The sequence below is a fragment of the Phocoena phocoena genome, chromosome 6 (genome assembly GCF_963924675.1).
Source record: "Phocoena phocoena chromosome 6, mPhoPho1.1, whole genome shotgun sequence".
In the NCBI taxonomy this organism is placed as follows: domain Eukaryota; kingdom Metazoa; phylum Chordata; class Mammalia; order Artiodactyla; family Phocoenidae; genus Phocoena; species Phocoena phocoena.
This window is the reverse complement of record NC_089224.1, coordinates 71,911,785-71,925,292: the sequence shown is the minus strand read 5'-3', so window position 1 is coordinate 71,925,292 and position 13,508 is coordinate 71,911,785. Positions and strand designations below refer to the sequence as shown.

Here is a 13,508-nt window from a genome sequence, read left to right as displayed (position 1 = left end):
CTCCAAATCTCCCTTTCTCTCTTTATAAATTGGGTTTAATGCTTTCCTCCAAAGCTGATAATGAGGATTACATGAAAGAGTGTGTGAAGTACTTACTATCATCTCATTTAATCCTTGAGACCACTCCTCATTTGTCCCCCATGACCCATTTAATTATTTTACCTCATTTAATTGTCACATCTCCTTGTAGTGTTGGAGGAGTAGACCCACCACGTATGCTTTCCCAGGCTCTCATCTCCAGGGTTTTACTTGGTGTATCATGGATAAGGATGTTCCTGCTGTTGCCGCTGCTACTGAATTTTTTACAACAGGCCACTGTTGAGTGCAGTAGATACAATATCTCACTCAAACCCCACAAAATTATTGATATGCCCGTTTAGTTCACAGGGTACCTTGCCCAAGATCACCCAGCAATTAAATGAGGCAAGGCCTGCAACCAAACCCTGGCTTATCTAGCTCTAGCACCTGTGCACTTAACCATTAACTATACAAAATGCCTTTTATTGAGGACTGCTCTCTCTAGCAGTTTTCCAAGCACTTTGTCAGGACTTCATTGGCCTATTTATAGCATAGAATGCTATGTTAGCAGGCTTCCCAATAGGTCTCCCCGACTAAGCTGAATCTCCTGAGGGCCAAGACCTTGTCTTAGACACCTTTGTTCCCCCAACACCTTGCATTGTGCTTGGCATATGCTGGGCTCAATTCATTCTTCCTGTAGATACTTTCGGAGAGTTTGCTATGAGCCAGGCGCTAATTAGGGAAATAACACAGTCTTACCAACAAAGACCCTGCCAACTAAAAAATTACCCACAACCTAAACGTTGAGAGTTATGTTTTATTCAGCAGGAATTTTTAGGACTTCGAGCCCGGGAGGCAGCATCTCAAGTAACCCTGAGAGAACAGCTCCGGGGAGGCAATGGGGGAAGCCAGGTTATATTGAAGTTTTACAACAAAGGGCAGGTAGTCCAAACGTCAAAAGATTATTGTTAATTAGAGAAAACCAGGTATCCCAAGTTAAGGAATTTAGTAGCTTTCTATGTATGGGAAGATGCAAGAATCTGGGCTTATTGAAATCATTCCTTTGATGTGCACCTCACTTATCTGGGGCCAGTATCCTGTGTTTTCACATCCTGAGTTTCCTCAGGGCTCACCAGCTCATACTGGAGGGCTACATCGCTAATGACTGTGACATCCTTTGTTTACCGTTATGACTGGAAATATTCCATTTCCCAACCCCTTTGGTACCAATAGAGAGAGAACATAATTTGAACACTGGGTAAGCACTATTAGAGTTAAGGTAAAAGGATAATGACTGCAAAGGCTGGACAGAATTTCACACACATTTGTAGAGAAAGGCAAAAGAGAATTAAAACTTCTTTCTCAAAAACAAGACAAGAGGATGGATCTTGTGAGTGACCCTGGAACTATTTCCCGAGGTAATGTTCACAGTTCCAAGGGTCAGAAGGCCCACAAATTTACATTGCAGTAGAGATCAAGTCTTACATCAAGTTTATTAAGTTCTCAGGGAGACCGGAAGATAGAGGGGGAGGGTAGGCAGCCGCTTCCGTGCTCAAAAAAATTGCATCACTGTAACCTTCCACTAGTCACTGGGATTGCAGCGTTACAGACCAGGACCCGCTCCCCTGGAGCTTACATACTGATACAACTTCAGACCATGGTCGAGTGGTCTGGGGGAGAGGAGGTCCACTTCCCGTAGCTAGTCGTGAAAAGCGTCTATGAAGAGGTGGAATTTTGGAGGTTTAATAAATCTTTAAAAAGCGAATGAGTGATGAATGACGAGCAACCTAGCAGTTGTCAAGGAGCTAAAGAACGTCTCTTCTCGGCATCAGGATCATAATGAAAAGGAAAAAGGGGAAAGAAACACTTCGGAGTGTCTGAGAATGAGGACAGTGCTTTCACAGGTCCCAGGCTGAAAAACGCGCCCCCGACTCGGTTTCCACCGCCCGGGAAGACTGAGATACCAAGGAAAGAACGGACACCTCCCAGGCTACGTTGGAGGCAGGGCTACGGCTGGGGCGGGGCTAAATTGGGGGCGGGGCTACGGAAGCCGTACGAGCCTCGGGGCGCTCGGCCTGGGCAGAGTGCGCAGGCCCGTGGCGCTCGGTGGGCTGTGGGGGGTGCCGTCCCAAGCCACCCCGCTCCGCTACCCGCCCACAGCCGCACTTCCGCGGTCGCCGGCGTTCCGGAGCCCAGACGCAGCGTCTGGGTCGCCCGGCACCTTCTGTCAGTGGCGTGAGCGTCTCGCTGTGGCGTGTCGTCCGCGCCGCTCGGCCAGTTGTACGCCCGTGCGCTCGCCCGGCCGGCCGGCCTGCGGAGCTCCCGCCCGCGTCCCTCGTTTGGTCCGGGGCGTCCGGGCACCGCCTCGACGGCGGCTCCGCCGGACGCGCGTTCTGGACCGCAGCCCGCACCCCGAGCGGACGGCGTCATGAGGCACCTGCCGTACTTCTGCCGCGGCCAGGTGGTGCGGGGCTTCGGTCGCGGCTCCAAGCAGCTGGGCATCCCTACAGGTGAGCGCGGGAGGGCGCGGAGCCTCCCCTCCCCCACGCAGGGCCGGATCACCTGAGAGCGAGGACGTCAGCCGGGAGGCTCCGGGCTGGGTGGTGGGGCTACGGGCAGAGGTGACGTTCCCGTCCTCCCCGCCCCCGCTTTGTTGAGGCTGATGACCTTTGGTCGGACTGATGGAGCGCGTCCTTGCCCGTGGCTCCGAGCTCACCGGCTTGGGGGGTGGTGAGGGCAGGAAGCCGGAGCTGAGTTTCGGGAGCCTTCTTTCCCGCCTCCCTATCCAGCCGTGATAAATCCGCCAAACGTGGCGCGCGTCTTTCTCTTTAGAAAATGTAATGTGGGCCCGATAGGCTAAATTCTCAAGCCAGCTGTAAGGTTTTCGTTCTTTAAATACGTTAGTAGGTTGTGTCCAAATGATGACACAGGCAGATGAATGAGAACCAGGTATCTTTTTTGGTCTGCATTAGTTTTAGTAGTCAGGTCCTGAAGGTATGCTTAATTTTTCCTTAAAGATACATTCCAGGTCTGCACCTAGACCTATTAAAGCAGTCTTTGAGCTTGGGACCTAGTATGTATATTTCGAAAATAGAAATCTTTTCAAGAGACGCTGAACCCCTTTAAGAAGGACCAGGGCTAAAAAAAAAACCCCAGCTGTTCATGTACCTGTTTTCTTCTACTGTGAGAGTTTACGATTTTTGGTACACTTACTACAACCTGGTAACTTATACATATATAATCTGGTACCTTTTTTCCTAACCAATACGTATGAAGAGGAGAAAGAAATCCTAGCCAGAGTATGAAATGATGGGATTAATAATTGTAGTTAGAGTCCTAGGAATCTTGTGAGGGTAATGATTTAGACGAGCCTTACATGTGAATTTTCTAAATATTGACTATAAAACTCTAAATATTAGCATATTTTCTTCTGTTGTTTAGCTAACTTTCCTGAACAAGTAGTAGATAATCTTCCAGCTGATGTATCCACTGGCATATATTATGGTTGGGCCAGTGTTGGAAGTGGAGACGTCCATAAGATGGTGGTGAGCATAGGATGGAACCCGTACTACAAGAATACAAAAAAGTCCATGGTAAGAATTAATAATTGTATTTCACTCTGTAAACAGAGAATGGGATGATGATTTAGAGTAATACACAGATAGAACTCATCAGTGGTGATCACAACATAATCCAAATATGAGAATTTACTTGACAGGTTTAAAAGTGAAGAGTTTAGTTACTATTTGAATGGAATAACTTTTCCATCCTTTTCACTTTCAAGATTATTTGTGTCTTTGGATCTAAACTGAGTCTCTTATAAAGGGGGTATAGTTGGATCTTGTGTGTTTGAACCATTCTGCTAATCTCTGCCTTTTGATCGGAGAGTTTAATCCATTTACATTTAAAGTAATTACTGATAAGGAGAGACTTCTGATGTTTTGCTATTTGTTTTTTGTATGCTTTATAGCTTTTTTGTCAGTTCCTCCATTACTGCCTTTTTTGTTTAGTTGACTTTTTTTTTGTAGTGACACATTTTGATTTCTTTCTTATTTCCTTTTGTGTATTTTCTATAGATATTTTCTTTGTGGTTACCATGGGGACTGCATTTAACATCCTAAAGTTATAAAAATCTATTTTGAATTTATATGAACTTAATAGTATACCAAAACTCACAAATTACATCATTGTGTACCCAATAACATAGATTAATAAATTTTTATGCATTTATCTTTTAAACCATGGAGAAAATAGAAAGTGGAATCACAAGCCAAAACTACAATAATTAATTTTTATAACTGCCCATGTGTTTACCTTTATTAGAAATAAAAGTGAAATAAAGTTGAGTTCACCAGTTAATGTAGGTCATTTACTCTAATTATTTGGTCACCCTGTTAAGGTAGAACTGCTTATGCTGTGGATGGTGCTTTCTGATAAAATTGCAAGGTGATGCTTTTTTTCCTTTTTTTTTTTTTTTTTTTGCGGTACGCGGGCCTCTCGCCGTTGTGGCCTCACCCGTTGCGGAGCATAGGCTCCGGACGCGCAGGCTCAGCGGCCATGGCTCACGGGCCCAGCCCCAATGCGGCATGTGGGATCTTCCTGGAGCGGGGCACGAACCCGTGTCCCCTGCATCGGCAGGCGGACTCTCAACCACTGCGCCACCAGGGAAGCCCTTTTTCCTCTTTTTAAACCCTTTTGAGAGTATACATAATTTTTCTGTTCTTATGAACAGAAGACCTACACGGCTGAAGTGCTTAATCTGCTAGATGTGGCTGAATCTTTGGGTCAGCTCAAGTATGTGGCACAAACGGTTATAGTTGATCTAAATTTCATCCTCTTTGAAGTTTATAGAAAAGTGCTGGTATAAGCAATAGAAGTGGCCCAGAACTACTTAACGTTGTGCTCAGTGTTCCTCTTATTTTTCAGGATTAAGGCTGTGTTGGAATAGATAAAGAAAATAATCGATGAAAGAAGGCAAAATATTTTTCACTGGAATGAGAGAGGGAATGAAGGGGAGGGAAGGCTATCCCATGACTAATTTTTCCTTATTAGCTACTCAGATAACAGAACTCTTACTATAGAGCCAGTTAAGGAGTGCCTTGGAGGTCCTTCCCATAGTTAGGAGAAACTCAGTTTTCCATTGGTAGGAGGTTCTTTAGAGTTTTTCCTTTTTCTTTTCTTTGCTGATAACAGACATACATGATGTACGTGTTCAAGTCTTTATCCCTTTAAAAAAAATTGGATTGTCTGTCTTACCGACTTAAAGAAGTTCTTAATATATTATGGATCCAATTCTTTTGTTGGAACTATGTATGACAAATGCCTTCTTCCACTGTGTTGCCTTTTTTTTTTTTTAATTCGCTTAATGGAATGGTATCTTTTGAAGAAGAGTTTCTTTGCTCATTCCCTCTGCTGTATTTGCTCAGTTTTTTCACCTTGATAAGACTCTTAATTACTTTGGTGCATGTTAGCTTTTTCTAAAAACAGCAAATCACACCAGATTTGTGGGATAGCATCTACCTTACTCAGTTATAATGGTACAAGGTCGAGAACAGGAGCAATGGAAGAATTCAGGAAATACTGCACTTAGATTTTAACCTGTCTTTAAAATTTTAAGGAGGGTTGATTGTTTCATTTAAATTACCTCACCATAAAGATAAATTCAATTTTAACATCTCTTGACTGTAGGAAACTCATATCATGCATACGTTCAAAGAGGACTTCTATGGGGAAATTCTCAACGTGGCCATTGTTGGCTACCTCAGACCAGAAAAGAACTTTGATTCTTTAGGTAAGTTCTTATTTAGATCTTCTTAAATATTACTGCAGCTACTCTGCTGCTTCTCCTAATAGTAATCATGGCTAGACAGATAATATTTGAGCATTTAGTATGCTAGGCACTGCTTTAAGAGCCTTACATGAATCAACTCACTTTATCCCCACAACACCCACATGAGGAATTATTTTGCTGATTTTGCAGATGAGGAAATTGGCACAGAGAGGTTAAGTAATTTGCCCAGGGTAGCATAGTAAGTGATGGAGCGTAGATTCAAACCCAGCAGGCTGGCTGTCTCTCCAACAGTCTGAAGTTAATGAAATCCTTATTTCCTTTTCATATTTTAAGGAACCAGTAAGAGTTAATACTGTGATGAATAATGGATGCTTAGCGGTAGTTGAAGTGCAAGAAGCAGTAAATCGGAACATTTAAGACATGTCAAGAATCTTAGTGTAGTGTAATAGTTTTAATTCTAATGCAGAGTTTCTTTTACAAGTGTAAATATTGAAGAGAATTGATAGTATTTGTTTCTTCCATTTAGTATATGCCATGTACCTTTCTGCTAATGCCTTTCTCTAAGTAATTGCAAGAAGATTAGGGACATCTTTTGTGTACTATTGACTTTTACTTAAGTCTAGAAGAAAGGATGAAACACATTATTGGGCATCTACCCTGTGCCAGGAGCACTGCCAGCCTATGAGATTTTAGGAGAAGCTGAACAAAGGAGTAGTAAAAAAGCACAGCAGCAGATTTTCGTTATCTTTACCTGGTATATTCTCTCCACAGAGTCACTTATTTCAGCAATTCAAGGTGATATTGAGGAAGCTAAGAAACGACTAGATTTACCAGAACATTTGAAACTCAAAGAAGACAATTTCTTCCAGGTTCCTAAAAGCAAAATAATGAATGGCCACTGAAGGAAAAGCATCTTATTTATTCATTCACTGTTTTCTAATATATTACTGCTCATAACTCTACAGTCTCATCTTGGTTATATTTTAAAAATCAAACATTTTCCTACAGCTGTGAATTAAACAGTACAATGTAGTTACCATATTATGTTCCAACTGTTCAATTAAACCCATCGTGTTACAGTACTAAAAAGGTTCATTTTAAAAATCAAGATTCTTTTTAATGTAATATGTTGATTAAAATGTACCACTAGAAAGGTCTTAAGTGTTTTATAATGGAAATGAAATATATATAAATATGGGTAACAGGCAAGTCACTGGTTTGAGATGAGAACTATTAATTCTCATGGTAAAATTCTAGCATGCATGTACCTGTATAGCATGCTCTGCTAATCAGAAGACTCATAAAAATAAATATATTAAGCAGAGGTTTGACAGTTTATTACAAACCTAAGGGGGAAAATCCAGAATTCATAATTTTGATATTTTGTGCATTTATGTATTATTATAGACATGAAGACTTGTGAAATTTCACTTTAGTTAGTCATTTCCTTTAAGGGCTCAAATCATTGTACTGTGTTCCGTTTTTGTTACAGCTGCCTCAGTTCTAATTGGTCTAGACTCTCCCTGTTATTTTTTTGTTTTTCTTTTAAAACCATAAAATGAGTGTTTTTTGAATCTCTAGTTCTCATTTTTGTGTTGTGTAACACTTCTCTCTTTTTAAGAGTAGATATTCTTCAACATTTTTCTTAACCTTTGTTTCCTGTAAATAATTCTCAGTGTCAGTTCTTCCATTTAGAATATCCAACTTTACATTTACAAAATGTAGAGTTTCATCTGCGTCTCTATCTGCCGTCCCATCGCTGCACTATACGAACAGTGATTAAGTGCATATCTCTTGCATTTTAGAGAAAACACCCAAATGTTCATCTGTAGGTTTCCTCAAAGTTTAAACGAACACCTAGCATTTCATTTATATATACCAGTTTCTTAAACAACACAAAATACGTGTTTCCTCCCCTAGGGAAAGTATTTAAGACCCAACTAAACTATGAAATACAAAGCTATTTGTTTTTAATGTGACTGTATGTTCCTGAGCAAATGCCGACTGTCGTAGCTGTGTGTGTACAATGTAATCTAAGGCTAAAGAGTGCTATCTAGAAGATAATTTTAAAGATAACTCATTACAAAACCATTTCCCCTAATCTGCATAAATGAGAACGGATTTTACCAAAACTGTTTATATAATATTCAGAAGAATATCTAAAGCTAATGTCGGAGAAGGGGGAAGCAGGAATAAATTCAGTTGGATTGTTTTGACTTTTTGGTATATGAATTTATGGCAAACAGTGTAGTATGTGTCTTTTTCATTTCTTCTTTAAAGAAATACTTAGAAAATGTAATTTAATGTTAGAAATCCTATACTTGAAAGAAGCCTCAATTATCGGTGGTTCTGTGAAACAAAATTAAAAACAAACATGGAAAGTGTAAAAAAGATTTGTGTGTGAGTAGCTTGCGACTGATTGTGTCCTCATTAAATGTGAAAATTCTTTGATATTGTCACCTTACATTTTGTTAAATAACTATTGCTTTTGAAAAGCCTATAGTGTGTGGTTTAGGAGTTAGTTAACAGTGTCTACATTTTTTTAAGTTTTATATATAAAGTATTTATTATAAGAAATTGCAGTAGGGCCATTTTCAATTAGTGTTTTCAGGCCTTGAAATAAAACTTGACCAAGGGATGTTTCTTCTTTTTTTGTGTCAGTTTGTATCTTTTGCTTTGTCTATATAAATTCCTGATCTGTTGGTTGATGGTTACTGGTTACTGTAAGGTGTGTTAGAGGCCCTGAATAGTGAGTTACAGGCAGCAGCTACAGGGAGAACCTGGCCAGCAGCAGTGGTTCTACAAACAGAGGCCTTGCCTTTAACGGCCCTTGTAGGTTAGGTCTGAGTACCGTTCCATAACCCCTGCTCCAAAACAGCGTTTTGTAACCCTCATGACTTGTGCCACCAACCCCCTCGCAGTGACTTGGGACTCTTGCCTGTCTCTACTACACGGAGAAACTCAGAGTGGCTCTTTCAACACTTCATCGCCAGTGCTCTCAATTATGGAGGCTTAAAGCCCTGCAGTTAGGGCTGTAACACGGTTCTGATCAGGGAGATGTAAGCAGAAGTCTACTTGGAGTTTATGAGGACAGTCCTGCTTCCCTGGTGAAAGTGCTAGCCTTTTCCTGTTCTCCTCTTACCTGGAAAATGGATGGAGGCTGATAGAGGAGAACCAATCTGACCTTCTGGGACTGAGCTAGGAAATAAATCCACCATATAGAAAGAAATGCCATCATAAGCAAGAGTTAGCAGAAACAAATTACAGAATAAGCTCTACAAAGGTGACAGATACGGGCATTATCAGTTACAGAACTTGAAATCACTGTATAATATGTGTAAAGAAATAAGAGTGTCAAAAATGGGGAAATAAGGTTCTATAAAAAATCGGGCAGATTTAAGAATTGTCAAAATAGAATTGATGAAAAAATAATTCAGATTTAAAGCTCAGTGGACAGGATAAGTACAGGTTAGACACAGTTGGTGAGCTGTGAGATCCGACAGTCTGACTGCTCTCATACACCTGTTGTCTATTCACTCCAAATTTGCTTCCCATGGTTTTTGTAATGTGGCTGTGACTTAACACTTCTTTGACAGTTGGCTTCCTTTTGGGTCAGGTCATACATGGACGTTGAGCCCTAGCTTGTGTCACAGGCAGCTCAGTTCTTGGACTTACCCCTGTGCTTACTTTCCCTGTTCCTGAGTGTGTATTTGGGATAGACATACCTGACAACTGACAGAATCCCCACTTTGCTTCCCTGACTGAAACAAGGGCCAAGTAGAAGCCACAATAGTAAAGCAAGTCAGTGCTACATCTCTGGGGAAATTGCCAAGTGTCATCATTAAAAATACAGAAAGAAAACAAGCAAAAAAAAAAAAATACAGAAAGATTCAGGGTAAAGGCTCCTAACATCTGTTCAGGCTGTACAGAAACTTAGTGGATCTTGGGAAATGACTGTATTATCAACTAATCAGGTGATGACCTCAACTGCAGCTGTTGTCCAGGATATATAAAATGTCTCAACAGATTTCTAAGGATTGGTGTAAGGAACATATCACAACGTGATGGAGAAAAATCAGTATTTTTAAAATACAAAAATATCACAATGGAAAGCTATGTTGAAATGAATGATAATATGCAACGTGTAAAAATTTATAGGATATAACTAATGCTATCAAGAATTATAGCTTTAAATACATAGAAAAGAAAGATCAATAATCTAAGCTTTGATCTCAAGCTAGAAAAAGAATAGCAAAAGAAGCCAGACAGAAATGAGTACACACTGGGCTTCCCTGGTAGCACAGTGGTTAAGAATCCACCTGCCAATGCAGGAGACATGGGTTTGAGCCCTGGTCCGGGAAGATCCCACATGCCACAGAGCAGCTAAGCCCAGGCATCATAACCACTGAGCCTGTGAGCCACAGCTACTGAAGCCTGTGCGCCTAGAGCCTGTGCTCCGCAACAAGAGAAGCCACCACAATGAGAAACCCGTGCACCTCAACAAAGAGTAGCCCTCGCTCACTGCAACCGGAGAAAAGCCCATGCACAGCAACGAAGACCCAACGCAGCCACAAATAAATTTTAAAAAAAGTGAGTACACTGATTCTATATAAATTGTAAGAACAGGCAGAACTATAGCAAAAATGGTCAGAGTGGTTCTAGAGGACAGGGGTGACAGGAGGATTATGAAGGCTGTTGGGTGCTTCCATCTCTCTGTCCTGTTTCTAGATCTGGGTGATGGTTGCATAATGTGCTCGCTTGTGAAAATTCATCAAGCTTTATACCTACTTGTACACATTCAAATAAGGCAAATGATGTTCTGTATAGCTTGGCTGTGAATATCATTTACACAGCCAAGAATGACAGCACTGAATTTTTATGAAGCAAAATACATTTATTGGAAGGATGAGGAGGGAAGTGTGCAGGGGCAGTGATGGGAAGAGTTTGGGAAAGAAATGCTCATCTTCCGTTAGTGGGAAATGAGTAGGTAGATACCTAACCTGAAAACATAGGAAGCAGCAGTATAAGCATCTGCCTTAGGGACAGGGAGAAGACATATTAAATAACGGAAAGGGTTGAAATTGCTTGCTTCTAAGGAGTGGGAAATGGGATGTGATGGGAGCAAACAACATTTCTTTTTCTTACTATGTCTTGTTAAATAATTTGATTCCTTAAACTATGTGCAGGTATATCCTGATGAAAATAAAAATTAGCCTTTAGAAAGTTAATTATGTATTTGGAGGGTGTTAAAAAGTTGTGAAACTTAGGATAAACTTTTTTTTTTTAATTTATTTATGGCTGCGTTGGGTCTTCATTGCTGCGCACGAGCTTTCTCCAGTTGTGGTGAGCAGGGGCTACTCTTTGTGGTTGTGTGAGGGCTTCTCATTGCGGTGGCTTCTCATGTTATGTAGCATGGGCTCTAGACATGCAGGCTTCAGTAGTTGTGGCTCACGGGCTCAGTAGTTGTGGCACACGGGCTTAGTTGCTCCGTGGCATGTGGGATCTTCCCGGACCAGGGCTTGAACCTATGTCCCCTGCATTGGCAGGCGGATTCTTTTTTCTTTTTTTTGCGGTACGCGGGCCTCTCACTGTTGTGGCCTCTCCCGTTTCGGAGCACAGGCTCCGGACGCGCAGGCTCAGCGGCCATGGCTCACGGGCCCAGCCGCTCTGCGGCATGTGGGATCTTCCCGGACCGGGGCACGAACCCTTGTCCCCTGCATCGGCAGGCGGACTCTCAACCACTGCGCCACCGGGGAAGCCCGGCAGGCGGATTCTTAACCACTGTGCCAACCAAGGAAGTCCCAGGATAAACATTTTTAAACAATGTATTATATTTTCAAATTACAAGCTCAGTATGTTTTTCTTCAATTTACAAACACCTTTTTGAATAAAGTACCTCTAAATTCAGTGAGTTCAACTAGTAATCTGGAAAAAGTAATGCACACATTATAAAGCATGCTGTTCAATAGAACTTCCTGCTGTTGTGATAATGTTCCATTTCTTCACTCTCCACTAATTAAATAGCCACGTGTGCCTAGTGACTATTGTATTAGGCAATACAACTATAGAAGATCCAAAAAAAAAAAAAAAGGAAATATATTTACTGTGCTTTTTTCAGATTAACAATTGGTCCAATTGCTTTAATTTTGAGGTACTTTATCTGAAAATGCATGGACCACATTTCATGAAAATAGAACTAACATATAGTTTAAATTGTTTCTCAGCTTCGTGGACACTATGTATATGATACTCTTCTTCTATTTAGTTTGCTCTTTTTCTAATTTCTCATTTATTTTCAGCCATTATTTGCTTTATAATCATTTTAAGTCTAAAGCTCACCCCGCCCTCCCACCCCCGCTACAGGTTTACCTGCCAGCATGTGGAAGCCAGCCCCTCGGAAAGGGAGTGAGCTGTCTGGCATTTGGCATCTCTGCTCAGCTCTCCTGATCAGTCCTGTACACAGTCACCTTCCCTTAGAGGTCTCAATGGATTACATTATTAAGTTAGGTTGAAGGGCATTTAACAGAAGGGAGATGAATATATTTGAATGGCATTCGTGAATATATGAATTCATATACCAACCTACAATAGTCTCTCTTTTTTAAAAAAAATATTTATTTATTTTGGCTGCATTGGGTCTTAGTTTCAGCATGTGGACTTCTTTTCTTTTTTTTTTGCGGTACACAGACCTCTCACTGTTGTGGCATTGGCCTCTTCTGTTGCGGAGCACAGGCTCTGGATGCGCAGGCTCAGCGGCCATGGCTCACGGGCCTAGCGGCTCCGCGGCATGTGGGATCTTCCCAGACCGGGGCACAAACCCGTGTCCCCTGCATCGGCAGGCAGACTCTCAACCACTGTGCCACCAGGGAAGCCCTCGGCATGTGGACTTCTTAGTTGTGGTGTGCATGCAGGATCTAGCTCCCTGACCAGGTATCGACCCGGGCTCCCCTGCATTGGCAGCAGGGAGTCTTACCCACTGGACCACAAGGGAAGTCCCCACAATAGTCTCTTTATAGCAGCCTCCCACAAACTCCAGTGTCTCATGTTTATAATCGCCTTACGCTCTTTCACCTAGAGTGTAAACTTCTGGAAGCCTTGAACTGTATTTTAATTCCTCCAGCACCTATGTATAGAAAGTGATCTGTATATAATTGTGCATTAATTAGAAATAAATATACCTTGGATATTGGGGCCTTAATACAGCAACAGAATTAGAGAAAGCTTCACTGGGGACCCAGCTTGTGGGCCAAATAATTTTTAAACCTGGCTCTGCCTTCCTTAGCTCCATTTTATTCTCCAAGGCAAAATCTATGCCATGGATGAAGCCTCGAGGGCTGAGTTTTTTATCTATTAAGGGCTTGTTACGGTCATTATGATAGATATTAACTTATATTTTTCTCACAGAAAAATTGTGACTTCCTGAATTTTTTATTTCTAATCCTTCATGAGCTGATACTTAAAAACATACAAACTGATGAGGATGATTATAATTTTTGTGACTTTCTGTTTGAATAAAATAAACCTCTCCCCCCAGAAAATACAATAAAAATTACTGGAAAAATAGTCACACACTTGGATGTCTTGACAATGTCAAAATGCTGTAAGAGATTCTAAATGCTCTCAATTTCAGTAAGAGACAGTTCATAGACCACACTTCGGGCTTTCCCTGTTAGCCAGAGCAGGTTGACAAACTTTCGTA

General features: G+C 41.4%; 1 protein-coding gene across 1 annotated transcript; it reads left to right on the top strand.

Annotated features, from left to right (window-relative positions):
- The first annotated feature begins 2,319 nt into the window (after positions 1-2,319).
- On the top strand, positions 2,320-7,659 carry RFK (riboflavin kinase). Its single transcript, XM_065879435.1, has 4 exons — positions 2,320-2,528; positions 3,460-3,611; positions 5,707-5,809; positions 6,581-7,659. The coding sequence occupies exons 1-4, from the start codon at positions 2,447-2,449 to the stop codon at positions 6,709-6,711; spliced, it is 468 nt and encodes a 155-aa protein (XP_065735507.1). The 5' UTR covers positions 2,320-2,446; the 3' UTR covers positions 6,712-7,659.
- Positions 7,660-13,508: the final 5,849 nt, after the last annotated feature.

What these genes read in the sequence shown, in the direction of transcription:
- RFK (XM_065879435.1), top strand. Translation starts at nt 2,447, where the DNA reads ATGAGGCACCTGCCGTACTTCTGCCGCGGCCAGGTGGTGCGGGGCTTC. An exon ending in AGAATACAAAAAAGTCCATG is followed by an intron (nt 3,612 to 5,706) that starts GTAAGAATTAAT and finishes TCTTGACTGTAG; the next exon opens with GAAACTCATATCATGCATAC. An exon ending in AAAGAACTTTGATTCTTTAG is followed by an intron (nt 5,810 to 6,580) that starts GTAAGTTCTTAT and finishes TTCTCTCCACAG; the next exon opens with AGTCACTTATTTCAGCAATT.